General features: G+C 49.3%; 1 protein-coding gene across 1 annotated transcript in view; it reads left to right on the forward strand.

Moving 5' to 3' along the window:
- Positions 1-22,759, forward strand: part of CLCN1 (chloride voltage-gated channel 1) — a 490,813-nt gene that overhangs the window by 211,037 nt on the left and 257,017 nt on the right. The window contains exons 5-6 of the mRNA XM_078654208.1: positions 5,479-5,612; positions 20,505-20,582. Of these exons, the coding sequence (XP_078510334.1) occupies positions 5,479-5,612; positions 20,505-20,582 (212 nt within the window). The remainder of the gene's footprint in view (positions 1-5,478; positions 5,613-20,504; positions 20,583-22,759) is intronic.

The following is a 22,759-nucleotide window of genomic DNA, read 5'->3' on the forward strand; positions in this document are numbered from 1 at the left end:
TTGGGGCGTGTCTTTCAGAGTAAGTGCCAAAAAGGTTTGGCCAACAAGGAAACATTTGGGATCCACTGTCTACAATAGGAGGTAATGCCCAAAAAGGCACAAACCTCCCTTTGTGTGGATGGTACAGACATTCGTGCAATTGCATGGATACGTTCTGGGGTCAATCGCCTTCCCTCCTTCGACAAGAGATGACCTAAATAGGTAACCTCTTGGCGACAATATTGTACCTTGGAAGGTGACACCTTATGGTGTAAATCAGACAAATGTTGCAGAAGTAACAAAGTCGAATTTTTACAGACATCTTCTGAATCGGCAGCTACTAACAAATCATCCACATATTGGATAAAAGTAGCACCTGGAGGCAAAGAAAAAGTGTCAAGCTGAGATTTCAAAGCGTGACTATAAATGGAGGGACTCTCACAATAGCCTTGAGGTGCATGTTTAAATCGGAAGCTTCGGCCTCCGAGGGAGAAGCCAAAGAGATCCCTACTCTCCTCAGCAATCGGAATGCTAAAGAAAGCATTTTTGAGATCAATAACCAAAAACCAAGCTGCCGAAGCAGGAATCATAGTGAGCAGAGCAGTAATATCCGGAACAACAGGAAACTGAGGGACAACAATTTTGTTGACCTCTCGGAGATCAATCACAAAACAATACACAGGTGGCTGAGAAGGATCAGTACGTTTAAGGACAGGCAGAACAGGACTATTGCAAACATTTCCTCTGGTCTCTTCAACCACACCCTTCTGAACTAAATCGTAAACAATGGCCAACAAAGCTCTCTCGCCATCATTAGAGATTTGTATTGAGGAATACGAGGCAACTTAACATCAGGCTTAACAGTAATCACATAAGGCGGAATTTGGAGCAAACCAACATCATTCGGACCCGTAGCCCAAAGCGTAGCAGGAAGTGAACGCAATTCGAATGGTAGTTGGTCTTTAGATACATACATCGGAGAAGTCAATTTATCACCCAAAGTAAGATGTACACCAGAGGGGGAACAATACCATGTGGCATGCAAACGTTTCAATAGGTCCAAACCCAACAAATTTTCTCCGCAACCAGTCGTCAAAAGAAGCGGAGCTTCTAAATCATACGGACCAATGGAAATAGGCAAAGGACAGGAAACAGGGTTACTAACTGGGGCAACAGAGAATCCTACGGAAACATTTGTTAAGCCAGACAAAGGTGCCCCAGGGAGTTTGGAATGCATAATAGAACTTCTCATGGCACCAGTATCCAAAAGAAACGGTTCTGTAACACCCAATGCTACAACATCAACATAAGGTCCATTCTGATCCACTGGAACTGATACGACTCCCTTGCTTTGTCTATGGCTGTCCTCGCTAGTGTGAAAATCGGGACTTTCACTCTCTGCCCAATAATCGTCATTATAATATTGCGCAGACTGAGAATTCTGTTGATCAAAATAATTCATAGTGTTCTGCGGGGGTAAGGAACACTGTCCTTGAGACAACGCACCTCGCCCTCTACCCCTTGGTGCTGACTGAAAACCACCACGACCTCGTGGCACAGATTGTCCACCAGTGCGTTGTAGTATAACCGGACAATTAACCTTAAAATGGCCTTCCTCTTTACAATAGGCGCATTGATTAGGACCCAACAAAGGTTGCGGAACAAAAGGTACAGGTTTTTGTAACAATCTCTGAAACTGTGGAGGCTGTTGCGATTGGGGCTGACCAGAACGAGGGGGATAAGCCTGTTGCAAAAGAATCTTCGTTTTCAATTCTTTAGTCTTTTTCTCCACTTTTTCCTTTTCTTCCTTATCCCTATTCTCATAATACTGAGCAGTAGCTAATATCTGGGCAGTAGATGAAACGGCCCATGAACTTTCTGATTGTTTCAATTTATGCGATAATTCTGGAAGTAGATTAAAGACAAATGTATCCACGAATAATCGCTGTCCACCTTCAGTACTCATATCTTGACCACTATGGTCGATGAAAGTTTCTTCGAAACGAGTAAAGAAATCCGAGACACTTTCATCCGTCGTTTGTTTACACGCCGCTAACTTATCCCAGTTAACGTGTACAGCAGGCATCATCGTTTTAATAAGAGCTATTATTCTACCAGGTAAGTCTGTGATTAAATCATCCGGTTTGACACCACCTATTTTTCCTGCATCTGCGGCTGTTATAGCAGCCCAATTACCACCTAAAGCTTGATCATGGTCTTCCCTACGAATCTTAGCCCATAATGCTTATGGGACTACATTTCCCATCAGCAAATCAATATCTGCCAAATTCATGATACACGCATCAACAGTCTGGGACAACTCTTTATAATACCCAGCAGGATTCTTACGAGGGTCCGGTAAAGACTGTTTAAGCGCCAAGACTTCCGATCTCTTTCAAGGGTCATGTACCCATATACGCTGAAAATGAGCTGGAATAGCCGGATTAACACCTGCTTGAGGAAGTGCATCTCTCCATATTGGAGGAACTTCTCGCATAGGATATTGTGTCATTTTACGACGAATCACAGGATCAGATTCAAGAGAAGCTTGAGAGAAAAAGGAAGACCGGAAAGTAACAAGTTTTTGAACAGCATGCTCTACATCAGAACCTACAATAAGTCCCTTATCAAATTGATCCTGTATCTCGAACAAACCCTGAGGAGGTAAATCCAAATCCATATCTCCCCACCCTTTGATAAGAGTATTACACATAACATTAAAGACATACCTCTGCGTAGGCGCATTCCATTGTAGAAAAGTGTCCAAAATATCGCGCACACTATACTGTGGACCACTCATGATCCAATTACGAGCGAGAGAATCTAGCTTAATCTGCTCTTCAGAATCTGGAATTTGACTACGAGATTGCATTCGAGACGAGGCAGGAGAAAAATTAAGAGGCCCAAGAAAATGTGACAAAAGACCGGAAACAGTGTTAACTAATCGTTGACGGGCTGTAGGGGAATCCGACACTAGAACAGGAGACAACGTATTCTGTAAGATAGGAGAAGAGCTAGTAGCAAAAGAAACTGAAGGTGAGGGAGACTGAGGCACAGAAGACTGGGGTACAGAAGTCGGTGGCAAAGGAGGTGGAGGTGGAATTACTGGAAGAGGCAATTGTGCATGAACCGGAATAACTGCGTTAGCAGCAGGTTGCTGGAAACCAGGTTGTAATGGGGGTGCATTAGCACCTAATACATAAGGTGGAGGTAATGTCAATAGATGGGACATGAAAGGATCTTCGTGAAGATCCTTACTCTTTGGGGAATGTCAATAGATGGGACATGAAAGGATCTTCGTGAAGATCCTTACTCTTTGGGGAAGTAGGCAACACAGGATAACATCTATCTATTGCCATGCGATGCTGTCTTTCTGAAACTTCAATCATCTGATCAGTCTCATCATCTTTAAACTACTGGGCAGCCTGTAAAATCGTCATATTTTGCTCCTTCTTATCTTTCTTCATTTGCTTAATTTCTTTCTGTTTGGCCTCCTTATGCCAGAGGCGGAAGGAGTCAAACATTGCCGGCCGGGCTTTTCTCCTAAACAAAATCTCTTCCAAATTATTTAATATATCAGGCTCAAAACTACCATTTTGTGGCCACTGCAGGACACCATCTTTCTTTGTGTATCGGATCCATGTTTCATTGAAAATAATAGGACCAAGACCATGTTTCGAATAGAGCTCGTAAGTGGGAGTTCCAACCGGAGGAATCGGACAAGAATCCTCTAGCCGGGAATCCCTAGAACAACCAAAACAACAGAATTTCCTAAACGTACTAAATCCAGGCATTTCATAACGAACTGGACTTTTACAAACGTCAAGGCGTTTAAGACAATATAGTCACAGCACAAACGTACTTACCCCTCGGCTTCGATAAGTGCACTGATCGAATAACAAAAACCAAAACAAAGAGTGGGCGCTACCCACGAATACTTAACTAAATGTTTTCTGATGCCAACAGATGTCCGTCTAACGTCTCGCGATACCAAACATCACCAGAGGGCCAAGGCAGGGCGACAGTCAGGGCAGCAGTCGTCAGCAGCCGTCGGAAAGGAGTAGCTGCGCTATAAAAGACTTTCGGTCCACTTCGACATACAGGGGTCGCTCTCGTGGTTCGCGAATCCTCCAGAATTTTCTTGCGAAGCTCCACACGTCCCTTGGGCTGAACCGCTACCACTGAAGTCGCCCACACGTTGGGCGCCAGTTTGAGAACCGGGCCTTATGGGCCAGGCGGCGCAGGGCACGCCTAATATCTCCGGGTTCACCTGCCTTGTCAGACAGAGACACGAGACACTCTGTTGGGCGTAGAAAATCAGATTTATTAGCTGCAGCCAAGCACAGTTGTCCAAGAAGTTACAGAAGGTAGATTCTTAGGAGACTGACACTTAATTCCGTGGCGCACAATCTTTTATAGTATATACATTTACAATGCCCACTCCCAAAACATACAAAACTGACAAATAGGAATAGTTCGAAAACAAGCTATCGAGTATCCAAAACACACCCTCCTTTCAGACCCCGTGTGCTCTCCTCCCCTCAAGTTAATCAACACTAGTGCCCGTAATTCAATTTGCAGGTGGTGGAACATGTTCGTTTGCTTCAAAGGATAGTTTATGTAACAAGAGAATACACGAAGAGAATAGCAAAGGCCAGTCAAATAAGATAAAGTAGGAAAGAATGGTGGGACCTAAACAGTGGAGTAAAGCAAGGATTAATCAGTCTAGACATGGATTTAACAAACTCGGCCAGGCCCTGACATCGGTTTGGTAATCAAGGACAAGGGTTACTCTTTAACAGACGAGACACGTAGCAGCTGAAAAAGCAAAAACACCGCGTTCGCCGTGCTGCCTGAGTGAGGCAACACAAAATGGCGGCTAAACACAAAATGGCAGCTAGATACGAAGCGGAGTCGAAAACCACGGAACCTCAAGGACCTCACACCGACTCAGTAGCAGGATCTCACTGCATTTGGCTAGACCTCACTCTTGTCATGTCTCACTCTTCTCGTGTCTCACTCTTCTCGTGTCTCACTCTTCTCGTGTCTCACTCTTCTCGTGTCTCACTCTTCGCGCATCTCACCCTTGTCATCTCACTCTTGTTCTGTCTCACTCGTCTCGTGTCTCACCTTTGTCGTCTCACCCTTGTTGTGTCTCACTCTTCTCATGTCTCACCCTTGTCGTCTCACTCTTGTCATGTCTCACTCTTGACGTGTCTCACTCTTCTTGTGTCTCACCCTTGTCGTATCACTCTTGTCGCCTCACTCTTGTCGTGTTTCACTCTTGTCGCCTCACTCTTGTCGTGTTTCACTCTTGTCGCCTCACTCTTGTCGTGTTTCACTCTTGTCGTCTAACTCATGCCTCACTCTTGTCGTGTTTCACTCTTCTCGCGTCTCACCCTTGTCATCTCACTCTTGTCATATCTCACTCTTGTTGCATCTCACTCATGCCGTATCTCACTCTCATGTCTCACTCCCCCTCCCCTCCTCTCCCCCCAGGGTCAGGCATCCCGGAGCTGAAGACCATCCTGCGGGGGGTGGTCCTGAAGGAGTATCTGACCTTCAAGGCCTTCCTGGCCAAGGTGGTCGGCCTCACTGCGGGGCTGGGCAGCGGCATGCCGGTGGGCAAGGAGGTGAGGCTTCAAGGCACACGGGGGCGGGGGGAGTGACTGACCCTAGGGGGGGGTGAGGGGGAGTGACTGACCCTGAGGGAGGAGTGACTGACCCTGAGGGGGGAATGACTGACCCTGAGGGGGGAAGGGGGAAGGGGGAGTGACTGACCCCGAGGGGGGAGGGGGGAATGACTGATCCTGAGGGGGGAAGGGGGAGGGGGAGTGACTGACCCTGAGGGGGGAGGGGGGAATGACTGACCCTGAGGGGGGGGAAGGGGGAGGGGGAGTGACTGACCCTGAGGGGGGAGTGACTGACCCTGAGGGGGTGAGGGGGGAATGACTGACCCTGAGGGGGGAAGGGGGAGGGGGAGTGACTGACCCTGAGAGGGGAATGACTGACCTGAGGGGGGAAGGGGGGGAGTGACTGACCCTGAGGGGGGAATGACTGACCCTGAGGGGGGTAAGGGGGGAGTCACAGCCCCTGAGGGGGGAGGGGGGAGTGACGGACCCTAAGGGGGTAGTTACTGACCCTGAAAGGGGGATGGGGGAGGGGGAGTGATTGACCCGGCAGAGGGGGGAGTGACTGACCCTGAGGGGGGAGGGGGAGTGACTGACCCTGAGGGGGGAGGGGGGAATTACTGACCCTGAGGGGGGAGGGGGAGAGGGTGTGACTGACCCTGAGGGGGGAGGGGGGAATGACTGACCATGATGGTGGGTTTAAACTCAACCTTATAGAAAGCTATCCTAGTGGTAGCTGTGGAGAGCAGCCTTCGGGCTAAGTCTTGAAGGAATGTAAAGCAGCTTGTTTTACCAGTCCATAATCTCTTGAATGATCAAATGAAAGTACACCACACAAGGTATATATATATAAAATATATGTATTGTTAGACCTGGCACCTTGGCGTGAGTTTCCCTTCCACTTTTTGCTGTTGTGCCTCAAATGTTTTGCTGGTGTCTGCTACTCAGGGCACTGCGCCACGGCCAACCCGTGCCGCAGTGCAAGTGCTCCCTACTGTAAAGTGTACATGTGATTGATGTCCATGATTGGTTCATTGGATTTACCGTTAGTCCCTAGTAAAGTGCACCAGGAGTGCCAGGGCTTGTGAATGCCAATACTGCTAGTGGGCCTGCAGCGCTGGTTGCGCCACCCACAGAAGCAGCCTTAAAATGTGCCTAGGGTCTGCCATTGCAGAACCTGCGTGCAGTCTGGTACTGTCATGCTGGCTGGGCAAGTGCACACACTTGCCAGCCCCTAAACCTTCCCTTAACTTCATATTAGTCACCCCTATGGTAGGCCTGAGGGCAGGGTGCATTGTAAGTGTAAGGTAGAACATGCCCTGATGTGTGTGGCATGTTCTAATAGTGAATTACTGCCAAATTCGTTTTTCACTATTGTAAGGCTACCAGTTCCCCTCTAGGCCAGATGGGCTGCTGGAATTATTACACTCTATAATCCCAGCAGGCTCAGGGAACATGGTAGGAATTCATGTTTAGTATGCCTGACCTCAGAATAATAAAATACTTCTTTTAGTAAAGTTTATTTTAATATCCTGGGTTTGCAAATGCTACTTTTAGAAAGTTAGCATTTGCTGGCCTAACCATTTCAGCCCGCCTCTGCTTGGATGTGGATCTGACTGTCTGGTGTGTGTGAGTGACAGGGCTGGGAGTTGACAGGTAGTGATTAGCAGGATGACCCCTTAGTGGGTGGTGGGAGTTTCCCCTGAATGATGCATCAGGCTGTGCCCCTGCCTCCACAATGCTGGCTCCGCCCTCCTGGGGAGCGACTGATGACTCAGCCTGCACCTGGCCCAGGAAGGACCGAAGCTTGTCAACAAAGTGCTCAAGCTGCCCCTGTCTTCACAATGCCGGCTCCGCCCCCCTGGGGAGCGGCTGATGTGCCTGCCCTCACACTGCATGCAGAAGCCAGAAGTACCCACAACAAGTGCTCAGAGACTGGAGCAGTTATGCAGAGGCCCCCCTGGCTTGCTAGAACAAAAGAAACTGGGTATAAAAGAAGGAGCCCTGCTCCTTGTAAATTAGATCCTGTTTGCGCTACAGAAGAAACTCTGCCCGAAGAGAAGGACCTGGAAGGACTACAAGGAGGAGTGCTGTCTCTGGCCTGTGTCTGGTGCCTTGCTGCCAAAGGAGAGGAAAGAAAAGACTACAAGAGACTTTTGCTTTTTATTTTAAACTTTGTGCCAAACTCTGCTGGAAGATCTCCAAGGGCTTGCTGTTGAACTTGCCCCCTGACCAGCGCCCCAGGAACAGTGGGCGCTACCCCCGGAAGAGGAACAGCTGCTGTGTATTGCCGACTCTGCATCACCGCCCTAAAGGACCAGTGCTAACCCCTGTCCTGCCAAGCACCGTAAATTCCTGCCGTCGCAGCTCGCACCGCAAAGGTCAGCCTGCCTGACCCCAGCACCGTGACTGCCTCCCCGACAGGAAGGAACAACGCAAAGCAGAGGACCTGTCCGGTCCGATCACCACCTTCTGCTGCCCCCGCGCCGTGGAAAGTAAAGAGAAGACGGACTTCAGTACGTGTGCCCATCGGGAGGAAAGAGCCCTGCAGAGACCCTCGCAATCCGCTGCACCCCTCTCCAGGCGAACCCAAGACGCAGCCCCTGCCTGTAAGCCTGTGTCCCCTGAACACCGCCATCCTCGAGATTAGTGCTCCTGTGGTCTCCGTGCCGCGTCACCCTCCTGGAAGGCACCGCAACAGGGACGTCTGCCTGGCATCGGCCGCACCAAAGCTTAAAGGACACGAAGGTATTGTGTGCTAAGCGAGCAGCATATTAGCCCGCGCTGTGTGCTCCCACTTGTATGCCCAGCCTGACTGTCCGCTCCTACGTTTTACCAAACACCGGGCGCATCCTGATAACAAAGTGAACTGAGCCCGTGATGTGCGCTGAGAGTGTGCTGTTCTCCAAGAAGCTTGTGCGCACCGTACCCTGCTTGTACGCCCCGCACTGCCAGCTCTGACTGTCGGCGTCTGAGTTGAAAACAGAACTGTACGCCAGTGGTGCGCTGCTATTTTACATTGAGTACGCTCCTATTTTGCCGAGAACAGGGCGCTGTCAACCTGGTGGATGGTACGTCTCGTATCTGCCCTTCACAGCACTCTCAACGTACGCCAGCTCACGCGAGAAGCGTGAGGTTTAGGAGGACTCGTCCCAAGAGCCGTACACGGCGTACCAGGAGCGCTACAGAGCGCACAGACCTGAAAGGAAGTGAGAAAGCATTCAGAAGTGCATATAAAGACTTGAACATTACTAAAAAGAACTGTGGCAACTTAAATAAGAGTAACTGGAACCTCGCAATCCTTTAAAGTAACAAACTGTATTTACAAGCCTGATTTTAAAAATATATAAAGAGAATATATTTTTTACTACAAAACAGTTTGGTGTCATTGTGTGGTGGGTTGGTTGTGATGGTATGATATTGCAAATGTTTAACCCTATGTGCCCCAGAGATTAGCCTAGACTGCTTGCGCCACACTACCTAGAGGGTAAGCAGAGGTTGTTCTTAGAGGTAACCCTCAGCCCTGACGGGGAAGAGAGAGTCCCTGTTTGTCGCCAGTGCTGCACTGCGCCAACTAGAGACTCCCCCTTCCTACATGTATTTATTCTAAAATACACCCTTCTAGTCTCTTTTTGAGGCTATAGGCAAAAGTACAATACAAGGACTTAAATATCACACACTAATCTAGCACAGTATATGTTTGGCCCCTGCGGCCTCACAAATCATATACTAAGAAAGTGGTATAAGTACCACTGTAAGCATAGAGACAAGGCCTAGGGCCTGTAGAACCGCTGGGGCAACCAGGAACCACCCAAGGTAGGGACGCAGGAGATCCACGGAGGACGCGTGCAGTGTCTAAACACAGCCGCAAATCACCATTGACTTCCATGGAGAAAGTTAGAGTTACAATTTTAAAGAATAAGGACACTTAGGAGTGGACTACGGTAAAACCCTTTCAGTACTGGACACTTCGAGAGTCAAGTCCCACGGGAGCACCGAAGTACTCGTGTTACCTCACCCAGGGAAGCCGGGTGCATAGGTGTCTTTCGTGTTGGGTTTCGTCGTTGATTCCAATGGAGAGCTGCGAAGAAATGCTGCCGGCGACCAGAGGAAAAGTGTCCAGATTGATCCAAGGGTGGATCGGAGATCTGAAGAACCTGAAAGCCGAGGGGACAGAGTCTGGTCACTAGCCAGTGACCAGGATGGCGACAAGAAGATGCCAGCCGATGTCGGGTGCTTTCAAGTAATGCAGGTGGAGCTTGACTTTTCAGCCACGAGGTCCAGGGGGCGTCGATGATGACCAGGAGCTGTATTCAAGCTATCCCATGAAGGATGTCAAGTGCTGCAGCGTCGGTATCCGGATTGGATGCAACAAGCCTTGGTAACAGCAGCCCACGCAAGATGACAATATTGGCTTCGGAACAGACTAGCAAGGTCTGAGGGACCCCCCCTTTAGAGGGGAGTCAGGGCACGTCTGGAGCAACCAGGAAAGCCCTCGAAACAAAGTGTTGTCCTTCGTTGGGAACCACCAGGTGATGGACTAAGGATCGCGAAGGAGCCTCGAGCTGCGGTGCAGGAAGCGGGCCCACGGAACACTTGTGGAGTGTGGGCCTCTAAGCTTCGGTGCACAAGGTGGTCGGGTGAGGGCAACAACTAGCCCAATGCACAACTTTGGGAAATTTCGGGAAGTAGGTGCAGTTGCAAAATTGCAGCAGGTCCAGGAGTTCCGGTCCCACATCTATCATGATAGCTACAGGTCTCAGCTATGCTGGGATCTCGCGTAATCCTCGGAGAAATCTGGAAGTCCTTGTCCTGTGTTGTCTATTTTTCGGGATCTGTCGGGAGCCTTGAAAATACAGACCGGCAAGATGCTTCTTGGTGCCTGTTTGAACAGGGGAGTCACTCCTTGGCCTCAAGGGAGATTTCTTCCGTCTTCTAGTCGATATGGAATGTCAAAGGTCCAAGATATATGTTTCAGAGTTTCGCCCAGGGTAATCTAAAGTCCAAGTGACTGGGTTCCTATACTTATACTAAGTTTAGGGGTTGGACTAACTCTAGGGTCCCACCTATGGGAGGACCTGGGGAGAGGGTGGTTACACCCCTTCCCCTTTGCCCAGTTTTTCACCAGAGCTGGGGCTGAGTGCCCCAGCAACCGGTTTGAACTGGGAAATGCATGGAGCACCTTCTGTCCCCCAGGCAGTGTCTGGAAAGCGTTCACTGAATGCAGCCCGCCGTGCCCCAATACACAAACGCCTGTCTGGGGAGGTGCTGGCACCTCCCTGGACAGGAAACCTATTGTCCTGGCCTCCCCTGCCAGAGTTTCGTCCAGCAGCAGGAGGGCAGACTCGTGTCTGTGACAGCAGCATCCATTTTGTGATGCTGGGGCTCTGGTTAACTTCTACCCTCTAGAAGGATGGATTGCTACTCCCGCCGCCAGAACTGGCGGGTGGGGAATGATTAAAAGTGTTTGACACCAAACTCAACATGTTTTGATAAAGCCAAACCAAAGTTAGCATTTACCGCGAGGTTATAATGCACTTAAGAGTATATGGTTTGTTTGAAGGGGCAATAGAAGAGGGAAGACTGCTTCCGGACCTCCGCATGGCCACGATAGTTCCGATCTATAAAGAAGGAAAACCACCTGATGAGTGTTCGTCCTATCGCCCGATTTCCCTATTAAATATAGAGGTTAAACTCCTGGCGACGGTGTTGGCCCTTAGGCTACCGAGGGTTATACCGGACCTAGTCCACCTGGATCAAACTGGGTTCCTCCCGGGCAGAGCTACTAGGTTTAGCCTCCGGAGGACTCACAACTGGCTGCAGGAAGTAGGTGGGAGACAGGATCCTCATTGGTTCCTGTCGCTGGATGCCGAAAAGGCATTTGATGCGGTTCACTGGCCGTTTCTGGAGGGAGTGCTGATGCGCTTAAGTGGGTACAACTGCTGTATACGGACCCCAGCGTCAAGGTCAATGGGACTGTCTCAGTTGACTTCCCAGTCCGAAGGGGTACCAGACAAGGCTGCCCCCTGTCACCCCTACTTTTCACGTTGACGATCGAGGTACTCACGACAGCGGTTAGGCAAAACGTGGGTATCAGAGGCTTTCGGTTGGGAGCACTCGATCACACGGAGGAGAAAATCTCCCTCTACGCGGATGATGTCCTCCTATACATAACTCACCCGGAAACGACGATACCGGCACTGTTCTTGGAGTTAGAAAGATATGGAGCCCATGCTGGATACAGGATAAATTGGCATAAGTCGGTCCTATATGACCCTCGGGGACGGGAGCAATGGACGAACCTCCCAGAACGGTTACAGACGACTAGCGAGGGCTTTACCTACCTGGGAGTGTTTGTGACGCTAGATAGTGGCCGTTCCTTCAATACAAATATCAGGAGGATAACGCATGACTTTGTGGAAGCCGTGAGTAGATGGCGACTCCTACCCCTTACTATCCTAGGCCGTGCGGCCATGTTTAAAATGATGACGTTGCCCAAGCTCTTATACGCATTTCAAAACTAATACTATCCCCTCCCCCGTATGGTATTTGCCAAAACTAATGCAGAATTGAGAACCTTCCTCTGGTTGGGTAAGCGACCACGGGTAGCATTGATGACCCTACAGAGACACCAATATGGAGGAGGGATCTCACTCCCCAATATTGATGCCTATTATTGGGCGGAACACTCGGTACCCATCAATGATTGGTTCCATGCCCCAGCCCTACACCCCAAATATACGCTTGAGAGACACAAGATGGGCACTCGCACGTACTGGCAAAAACAAAGGAAGGAGTATCCACTATGACTTAGAAGAACAGACGTATCTGGAGGATTGGTTCTTGGCAAAAAGAAGGAAATTCATCCTTTTGATAGAAACCCCTCACTCACCACCTAGTGGTGACATGCTTCATCATTGGGGTCCACCTTGGCGTCCTAGCGACACCAAGGTGTGCTACAACACCTGGACTACAGTGGAGCGGGTTGTGGCTGTAAGTGCAAAAAAATGTTAAAAATTGTCCTGGTTGTACTCAGAAAAAGTAATTTTATTTATAGAGCAACTGAACAATGTTTTAAAATTAATACTGGCGAGATCCTGGTAGGGAGGGTTACGACCCTGGGATCTCTATATGTGTTGGATGGTCAACATGTTTCTACCATAAGGGCTATTGCCCGGTATTCGTCAGGACCAGAAAAAACAGGTGGACAGGGGGTGCGTGCTCCCTAAAAAGCACTCCCGGCCTTGATCCCCTGTGTGCCTACTGGCAAAAAATTGCCAGTGGTAAATGCCGCTCAATAAAATAAGCGAGCTGGCGGGTTAAAACAAGAGACCTGTAAGGAGAGAAGAGTGGATAAAAAGTAATCAGGTATTGAGTGATAGATTTACTCTCCTGTAACGTCGTGCAGTCTCTCAGTGCAATTGATATATAGTGCCAAATGGGGTGGATGGTTCTCCAGATATACGTAATGCCGAGGTGAGGTGATGCTAGTCAACATCTATGGAAAAGGGTGGGTGCCCGCAAAATGCATATAGTGCTAGCACGACCCTGGGGGGGTGAGGGTATTAGATATAAAATACTTGTGCTACACGGAACAGGTCTGTCACGTGGTGCTTAGGCTACTAGCTGGATATTATATGCCGTGGCGGAACCTATTTCATTGCAGTGGAAGTAAGGTGAGGTGACTTATGGCATAGACGTAACTCGGTAGTGCTATATACATTTGTCAGCAACCGACTTAAAACGTGTAAGTGAATAACATTAGGTCAACAAACAGGGACAGACATACATGTAACACTGAAGGACACACTTAAGTTCAGAATGGCTAGTAAATATGCTTACTCCAATATGAGTACTCTGCGCTTCAACGGGCAGGGCGTAAGGTCAATGCCTGTATAATCACAATTTCTGTAAGAGATAAACAGTGCGCGAGCGGTGTAAATCTCTGCGCCGTTCAGGGCGTTTCTAAGGGTGGCGCCCTCGTGGACCCGGTATATGGATGTGTATCCGGGGCTTAGTCTAATAAATCTACTTACAGTTTCAGGCAGGTAAGATCAGAATCGACCTACTCCTCGCGTCCACTGCTCGGCTAGTGATTCCGATGGCAGCAGGACGCGGTAAAGAGGAGTCGACCGCTTCCGGGTTTGGGCGCGGCCTGGGCGTGTCGGGGGCGGGGCTAGCAGTGCGCAGTGACGTGCTATCGGTAGCTAGGCTACCGTTAGGATGCAGCCAGCAGGTTAGGTGGTGGCACATCAACTAGCAGGGACGGTAGGCTCGCCATTGGAAGCTCCGCAGTGATGAAAAGAAAACAAAGCGTGGGGGCACGCCGGGACTTGCAAATTGGGAGTATGCAGCATAGTGGCTGTGGGCATATATAATTAACGCTGCTTTGAGACTGAAGACCAGTGTACGATCGCTGGTAAATGGAGTGCCTCACTATCAAAAGGAGCCTTATTTCAAGGTTGTTGGGGGTGATATATTAAATTACACAAAGTAACCAAAATTAACCGGTTGGGTCAATTTGGAAAAAACGCTGATGCGTCAGAGCGGATCAGTGGGGCCAAGGTGATTTATGCTAAGGTGTTCCGTGGTGCGAGGAACACAGGGCTTAACATTCAGTGGAGCATGGCTTAGGAATATATTAGGAGTGTCAGGTGGCAGGGCTCTGTTGTTAACTCTGGGTCTTGGTGGTCCTAGAGATGGGGACTCATTTCAGGACCGAGATCCATGGGATATTGTCGTTGAGCCCAATTTTATGGGAGGAAAGACGATAGATCCATCGCTGCTCTTTTTCAAAAAGTCGTGCTTGTGCATTGGGACCTGGTTTGATTTGCTCAATTACAGTCCATCTCATGTCGTTGGGTGTGTGATGGGCTGTGAGAAAATGATCTGTGAGCCTAGTGTTCGTTTTTTTGCATCGAATAGTGCTGCGATGTTCCGCTATTCGTTGCTTGACCTTTCTTGTCGTCATGCCCACGTAGGGCTTGTCACAGCTACATCGGATGAGGTAGATCACAAAAGTGCTGTTACAGTTAGTATGTGATCTTTGATCCCAGACTTTGCCTTCCTCAAGGTTAAGGGTTTTGGTGTTATTCGTGAGGTGGCAGACGCTGCAATCCCCACATCTGGAATGTCCGGTCACTGGGGGAAGGCCCCAAGCGTTGGTGATGCTTTGGTCGGTAGTCACCATATCCATTCTAGGTCTGGTGTTGACCAAGGTGTCTTTCAGGCTCCGGGCTTTTTTATAGGAAAAAAGAGGTTTGTCCCAATTGTGATTTCCAGTGTTCAGTATTTGCCAGTGTTTTCTGATACTTTTACTGACCTGGTTGGACACCGCATTATATGTTGTCACGCATGTAAGTGGAATCTCTTCCTCCGTTCTGGGTGTGTCCTCTAGGAGGGCTTGTCTCGGCTGATTTCTGGCCCTTTTCTGACATCTCCTTGTGATTTTCTCAGGGTACCCTCGGTTGGATAGTTTCTCCGTCAGGTTAGCTGCCTGTGTTTTGTAATCCTGCAGCTCGCTGCAGTTCCTCCTGAGTCTGAGATACTGGCCATAAGGTAAATTTTCCCTCAGGGGGCGAGGATGGAAACTCTCAAATCTCAGCAGGTTGTTCTTAGCGGTGGGCTTAAAGTGGGTTTTGGTCTTGAGCTTGTTAGTGTCTCTTTCGATCTCAATATCAAGGAAGACCATTTTATCTTTGTCCACATTATGTGTGAACCTCAAGTTGGGGTCACACGTGTTAAGCCACCTGATGAAGTCCATTAATGTTTCTTGTGGTCCTTGCCAGATGGCGAAGACGTCGTCTATGTACCGCCTCCAAAATTTGATGTGGTTGTTGTAGGGGTTATTGGGGGTAATGACATATTTTTTCTCGAAGTCATATACGTAGAGTCCCGCTACGCTCGGAGCAAAGACACTGCCCATTGATGTCCCACCTATTTGGAGGTATAGCTTTCCATCATGTTCAAAGAAGTTTCTTTTGAGTGCAAGGGTTGCACATTCTACAATGAACTCTGTGGGTGTGGTATGGTCCCATGTGGAGTTGTCCAGTGTTTGTTTTAGTACTGTGATGGTGGCGTCTTGGGGAATGTTGGTGTACAGGCTCTCTATGTCTAGACTCACAAGAATGTGGTCCGGTTCAATCCTGATGTCTTCCAGCATTGTCAGTAGACTTTTTGTGTCCTTCAGATAGGTTGCAGTATTTTGAACAATTGTTTTCAGGAAATAATCACAGAAGCGTGAAAGAGGTTCCAAAAGCGAGCGCACGTACTACCACTATTTGTATGGGGGCAAAGGAAAGGGAGGACTGCTGCCGGCTACTAGACTTACGTTGATGGTCTGGAACCGAGTGACTAAGACCATAGGCTGGGACAGGAAGCCCACCAGACAGACACCACTGTGGCACTGTGCCTGGCGGCGGGAACTGAATAAATTGAAAGGGTTTAAGGGATGGGACGATATTAGGGATCTCAACGATTGGGGATGTGACGCCCGCGGGGCAAGTGAAATCGTTTTCGGCGCACAGGGGGAATTTGGCCTGCTCCGCACGCAATACCTTAAGTATGCACAACTTAGACATGCGTGGCGGCGGATTGGATCCCGATAGGCACGCTCGCTGAGTACGCACTATTAGAAGGCCGCCTGCTCCAACAGCAAGTACAGGAAAGGGCAGTATCACTCACGTATAGGACTCTTAGGAACAACATGCAAGACGATCTCGGCGCCCTTAGAAGTAAATAGGAGAGGGATGTGGGTGAAATGGACACGGTAGACTGGGACACTGTACTCATGCATCCGAGGGAGGTAGCGATTAAATCCCGGCTACGGCTCATTCAATTCAAAGTACTGCATAGGACATATTTTGATAGGGTACGCCTGCACAGAATGGGAAGAGCTAGAGACACAAACTGCCTGAGATGCGAGCAAGAGGGGGGGGATTTTTACCACATAATTTGGTCCTGCCCGAGAATACAGGTGTACTGGGCGGGGATCCTGAGAGAATTGGGGGAGGTGCTGGAGACTCCCTTGCCAAACGACCCTAAATTAGTCCTGTTAGGTATGACAAACGATGTTGATCTTGCACGCCCGCTATTGATCTTCCTTGCCCTGGCACTGGTGGTTGCGAAGAGGGATGTGGCAGGGTAGTGGGGGGCGGCTACGATACCGCAATTGGAGGAATGGAGGAGAGGTATGGATCTATATATGGCTGCCGAAAGGGTTACCTATAAGGTCCGGGGCTGCCCCAGGAAATTTGGTAGAGTGTGGAATAAATGGAAGAAATACCATGGCCTTGATGGGGGGGCTCTAAAACGCTAGTAGGATATGGCATATTCCTGGACACGAGTCTCACATACAGGGGGCGACCGGGGGAAAGTTGCCTTGGAGATGGAAAAGACATGCTGGAGGTGCCTGAAATGAATAATCTTGTGTTGATTTTATTGGCAAGGATCAGTGGGTGGGGGGGGGACAAGGTGTGTTGACCAATGAAGACATTACTGTATTGTGGTTTCATGAGAAAATGCAAATAAAAATATTTCACAAAAAAAAAGAGTATATGGTTTGGCTACATCATAGAACAGCTATAAGGAGATGGTTCCGAAAGCTGCAGAGGGCCTCAGCTCATGCTAGAGCACCATCTCACACAAAACCAAGCATTCTGCCCCAAGGATTGTCGAGGCCTACCAGAGGAGTGACTTATAGGTTAATATGTGTCTATATATATATATATATAGGTAGCTATAGGTATACTATATCTAAGTAAGGGGTGATTACACCACCTTACCCAGGCTGCAAGTGCAGACCTGTGGTGCCGTTTTGGAAGGCAAACCAGGGGTGGCACAATACATGCTTCAGCCCCTGTAGGCCTCTTGGGTACCTATGCCCTTAGTACCTAAGGTACCATATACAGGGGCTCACAAAGGTGACCCAGTAACCAGTCTGGTAGGTACCTAAAGTACATGGAATCAATTTAGAGAGAGAACAGCTAGGCTGTGGGTCTGATGAGCAGGCCCACAGCCACACTAAAGTCGATAAACCAGTGAATCACAGCAAAAAGTGGGGGTGACCATAGGAAGCAGACCCTACTCTCCTACAGCGACTGCAGCAATGGGTGGAGTCCAGGCGTATCTGTCATTACTTGCATCATGGAGCGCTGTCCAGTAAGTATAGCTCATCCGTGGTGTTGCAAGAAGGGCGTAGTGAAAAGTGTTGTAAGGCTGTCTTGTCGCAGCGCTGCGACACTTTTCATGGGTGAGGCCCTGGAATCTTATTGATGGTGTGCAGTCCTGCCCTGTAGTTTTGCCACAGGGCAGCGCAGCAACGTTGCTTGCAGCGCGGTCCAGAAACAAAGCCTGCTGAAATGAGGCCCCAAGGGTTATCTCCAGTTTTAAGACCAGCTATTTTCTGGTCTTAAAAACTGCCTCTAACTGTACTTCGAGGCAGTTTTTTTGGTCCTCCTACCTTCAGGAATCCCCTTGTAAATATCGCTAAGCAGGGGTAGAAGCCGTTTTTGCACAGAAACGCCTCCCTTGCATGACATTATCGCTAACAGAAGTGAATTCTGGAGGACCCGGGCCCAAATGATTTTTTTGTTATACAGGGGTGAGGGGCATAAAACGTTTAGGAGGTGGTGCTAGCCTTCAAAGGATGCAACAAGCATTGGTAAGCTTGACCTTCTAAAGTCCAGCTCCAGGGGGTGAAGGGCACCGCGTGCCAGCCCCACTGGGAGAGGACTTGCCCTTTTTATTTTACCAGAACCACTTCCATAATCGGTGACCACGTCTCATTGACCAACTCACTTCCGCTCAGGCTCAGAGTCAATTTGTTTTAAGGATAATCAACTGTTCCTTCTGGAATATTCCAAGGGAAGACCATGGACTATTCATTGTGGAATATTCTGGAGGAAGCCAAAAGATCATTCTTTCTGGAATATTCCAAGGGAAGATCATGGAAACTTCATTCTGGAATATTTGAAGGGAAGTCAATAGACTCTACATTCTGGAATATTCCAATGGATGTCAATGGACTGTTCATTCTGGAATATTCTAGAGGAAGCCAATTGGGAATGCTTTCTGGAATATTCCAAGGAAAGACAATGCACTCTTTACTCTGGAATATTCCTACCGATGCCAATGGAATCTTCATTATAGAATATTCCAAGGAAAGACAATGGAATGTTTACTACGGAATATTCGAAGGGACGACAAAGGACTCTTCAATCTGGAATTTTCTGGAGGAAGACAATAGACTGTTTATTCTGGAATATTCCAGAGCAACAACGGATTGGGTCTCCCTGCCGGATGTGCCGCGGGACCGCAGAGGCTCTCATATATCACCTCTGACGTATATTCATTGGGCTTGGGCGGAATGGGGCCCCTCTAAAGGGTTTGTTGGGGGCCCCCTTGCACCGCTGGGGCTGCTGGGGCTTTTGTTGCCCCTCTGTTCAAGGGGAGACACTGAACTCATCATATTGCCCCTTCCCACAGAAACGTGGTGGGCTCCTCAGGGTCGGGCCCTCTAGGGGAGGCGGTGAGGGGCCAGGGGTCTCTCTGCTCCTGTCCCAGGTGGCAGCTCGGGGGTCTGTGCACCTGTAGACAGTATCCCTCACTGGGGGTCTCTCTCCACTGGAGGAAGCGAGGCCTCCAGGAGACGGCAGGGGGGGGGGGCGCTGCTAGCCTCAGGGTGTGGGGGGCCTCAGGGTGTGGGGGGCCTCAGGGCGTGGGGGGCCTCAGGGCGTGGGGGGCCTCAGGGCGTGGGGGGCCTCAGGGTGTGGGGGGCCTCTGATGGTTCCAGTGCCAGAGGGGGCGGCTGGTGAGGGGATAGACCCACTAGCCCTGGAGGGCTTCTGATTAATCTACTTCTGGAGGATGTGGCAGGTGAGAGGGCTGCTAGCCCCGGAGGCCTGGGGGGAACCCTATGACTGCTCCAGTGCCAGAGGAGGTGGCAGGTGAAGGGAGAGAGCTCGGGGGGGTTTTGGGGGCCTCTGTTGGGGAGGCGCAGCATTTTGACGCAGTCCCAAGTCCACCACTAATGGTAAATCTGGAAATACGCCACAGTCCATGGGTGGACGCGTGGATACACCCATGAGAAACCTCCCTGCCACAGAGTAAGGGAAAGCAGCGATTTGCGCGTCCTTCTATTTCTCTAGATTTATCAAAGCACTCAGGGCCACGCAAGGTGCCCTAACATGGCTCATAAAATCTCAAGTAGGTTTTCCGTCGTCCTTGCGCCCACTTGTGCAGTGCAAGTATGACGCAAAACCTTGAAAAATATCCCCCTCTGTCTTATACTGCGGTTGTGAGACCCCCTCAACCAACCCCTGGGCCCGGCTGCTGAAGGGCACATTGTGTATGGGGTGTGTCGTGGCTGTGATGAGATTCACTACAACTCTAGTCCAAGTGTCACCTTCTGAGGGTCCCTGGCTCAGGCTTCGGAGGTTTTCTCACCTCCTCTGCACGTTGGCCTGTTCACTCATTATTTAATAAAATCCATTGGTGGTGGTGGTGTGTGATGGAGGCGGTACGCAGGTGGGCTCATTAAGGAGGTTTGTCTGCGGTTGAGGTCCCTGCGGACGGCTCATTGGTGGAATCATGTGTTCATTGATGTCCTGCACATCTAACCTGGGCTTCTATTGGAATTCTATAACACATATTAGCAAGCCCATTATCGCAGTTTCAGCAGCAGTTTCCTGCAGCTAAAACAGCGATAATTTGAACGAGGTTCTTGCTAATATGCCCCATAGTGTTTTTATTAATTTATTGTTCGATTTCCCAATGCAAAAATGCAGTGGCGCGGCGCTCAGTACTGGCGTCTTAGCGCAGGAGCAGCTACAGAGCGTGTTCCTTATATGTTTTCACCCCAGTGACCACTACCTCTCTGTCTCTCCCTCTCTCCAGGGGCCCTTTGTGCACATCGCGAGCATCTGTGCTGCGGTTCTCAGCAAATTCATGTCCGTTTTCTGCGGTGTGTACCAGGTAAGTGTGGGGCTCGGATATCGGGGTCCATGCTGACGGGTGCGGGGATCTCAATACATGCACCCAGCATCCTACGGGGGATCAAGAGGGTCTGCTATTTAGGGGTGAACCCATGGGGGTGAAAACCTGTTAAATGCCGGGCTGCCTGGCCTCTGTTGCTTGTAATGCGCATACTACAAATTGGACCATCTTAGACTTCATGCCAGCCCCAGTGACAGCTCTCCTGTCCAGCGTGCCTGCAGTCCACTTCCCTCTGCTGCCTGTCTACCTCCTGCTCTCTGTTGTGCCTCCTCTGCTCGGTTTCTGCTCTCTGTTTTGCCTTTACTGCTTGTTTTTCTGCCCTCTCTTTTGACTTTTCTGCTTGTTTTTCTACCCTCTGTTTTGCATTTTCTGCCCTCCATTTAGCATTTTCTGCAAATGTTTCTGCCCTTTGTTTTGATCTATTCTGCTCTGTTTTGCATTTCCTGCTTGTTTTGCTGCTCTCTGTTTTGCCTTTTTCTGTTCTCTGTTTTGCCTTTTCTGTTCTCTCTTCTGCATTTTCTGTCTGTTTTTCTGCCCTGTTTTCTTTTCTGCTAGTGTTTCTGCCCTCTGTCTTGCTTTTTCTGTTAGTTTCTGCTCTCTGTTCTGCCTTTCTGCTCATTTTTCTGCCCTCTGTTTTTCCTTCTGCTCTTTGTTTTGCCTTTTCTGCTCATTCAGGTGCCTTCTGTATTGCCTTTGCTGCTCTGTTTTCTGCCCATTGTTTGGCCTTTTCTGCTAAATTTTCTTCCTGCTGTTTTGTCTTTCTGTTCATTTCTGCTCTCTTTTCTGCCTTTACTGCTCATTTTTTTGCCCTCTGTCTTTACTTTTCTGCTTGATTTTCTGCCTGCTGTTTTGCATTTCCTGTTCATTTTTCTGCTCTCTGTTTTCCTTTCAGCTCTTTGTTTTGCCTTTTCTGCTCATTCAGGTGCCTTCTGTATTGCCTTTTCTGCTCTCTTTTCTGCCTTTTCTGCTCATTTTTGTGCCCTCTGTCTTTCCTTTTCTGCTTGATTTTCTGCCTGCTGTTTTTCATTTCCTGTTCATTTTTCTGCTCTCTGTTTTATCTTTTCTGCTAGTTTTTCTGCCCTCTGTCTTGCCTTTCCTATTAGTTATCTGCTCTCTGTTCTGCCTTTTCTGCTCATTTCTCTGCCCTCTGTTTCCTTTCTGCTCTTTGTTTTGCCTATTCTGCTCATTCAGGTGCCTTCTGTATTGCCTTTGCTGCTCTCTTTTCTGCCAATTTTTTTGCCTTTTCTGCTAGATTTTCTGCCTGCTGTTTTGCCTTTTTCTGTTCATTTTCTGCTCTCTGTTCTGCCTTTCCTGCTCATTTTGTGCCCTCTGTCTTTCCTTTTCTGATTGTTTTTCTGCCTGCGGTTTTGCCTTTCTGTTCATTTTGTGCTCTCTGTTCTGCCTTTTCTGCTTGTTTTTCTGCCTGCGGTTTTGCCTTTTCTGTTTATTTTTCTGCTATATTTTCTGCCTTTTCTGCTCATTTTTTCTGCCCTCTATTTTTGCCTTTTCTGCTAGCTTCTTCCCTCTTTCCGCTGTTTCCCTTCTCCCACCACCCAGTGGCCCGCCCTCCCTCCAGGACCTATGTAATGGAGTCTGCAGCGCCACCCTAGTGAGCAGGTCCTCGTGCCAGCTCCCGTTGTGACAGTTCTGCTCTCCTGCTTGCCCACAGCCCTCTCTACCCTCTGCTGCCTGTCTACCTGCTGCCCTCTGTTTCTGCCACCTCTGCTTGTTTTCTGCTCATTTCTCTGTGGCAGATATATTGCACCCACAGCGTCCAGATACCCTTAGGGGTGACCGTGCTGCACTATGCAAATGCTGATTGGTTGAGTATGTATTAAGACTGCCGCTAGCTAGGCTTACACAGAGCTATGGTGCCTCTAGGCGCATCGAGTGGGCTCATGCTGCTTGAGGACTGCCTGCCTGCATGCAAAGCCAGGACTCGTAATGCCTGACGAAGCCATGTTCAGCTTGCACGGCTTGCTGAAACATACACTGGGCTTAGCTGCATGGTAGACTGCGCCCAGTGACTGCCTGTCCACTGGCTCCACCCTGGTGCCTGCTCGAGGTGACTTGTATTGCTGACTGCGCCCAGTGACTGCCCGTCCACGGGCTCCACCCTGGTGTCTGCTCACGGTGACTTGCCCTGCTGACTGCGC

This window comes from Lissotriton helveticus, chromosome 7 (genome assembly GCF_964261635.1).
Source record: "Lissotriton helveticus chromosome 7, aLisHel1.1, whole genome shotgun sequence".
Taxonomy (NCBI): domain Eukaryota; kingdom Metazoa; phylum Chordata; class Amphibia; order Caudata; family Salamandridae; genus Lissotriton; species Lissotriton helveticus.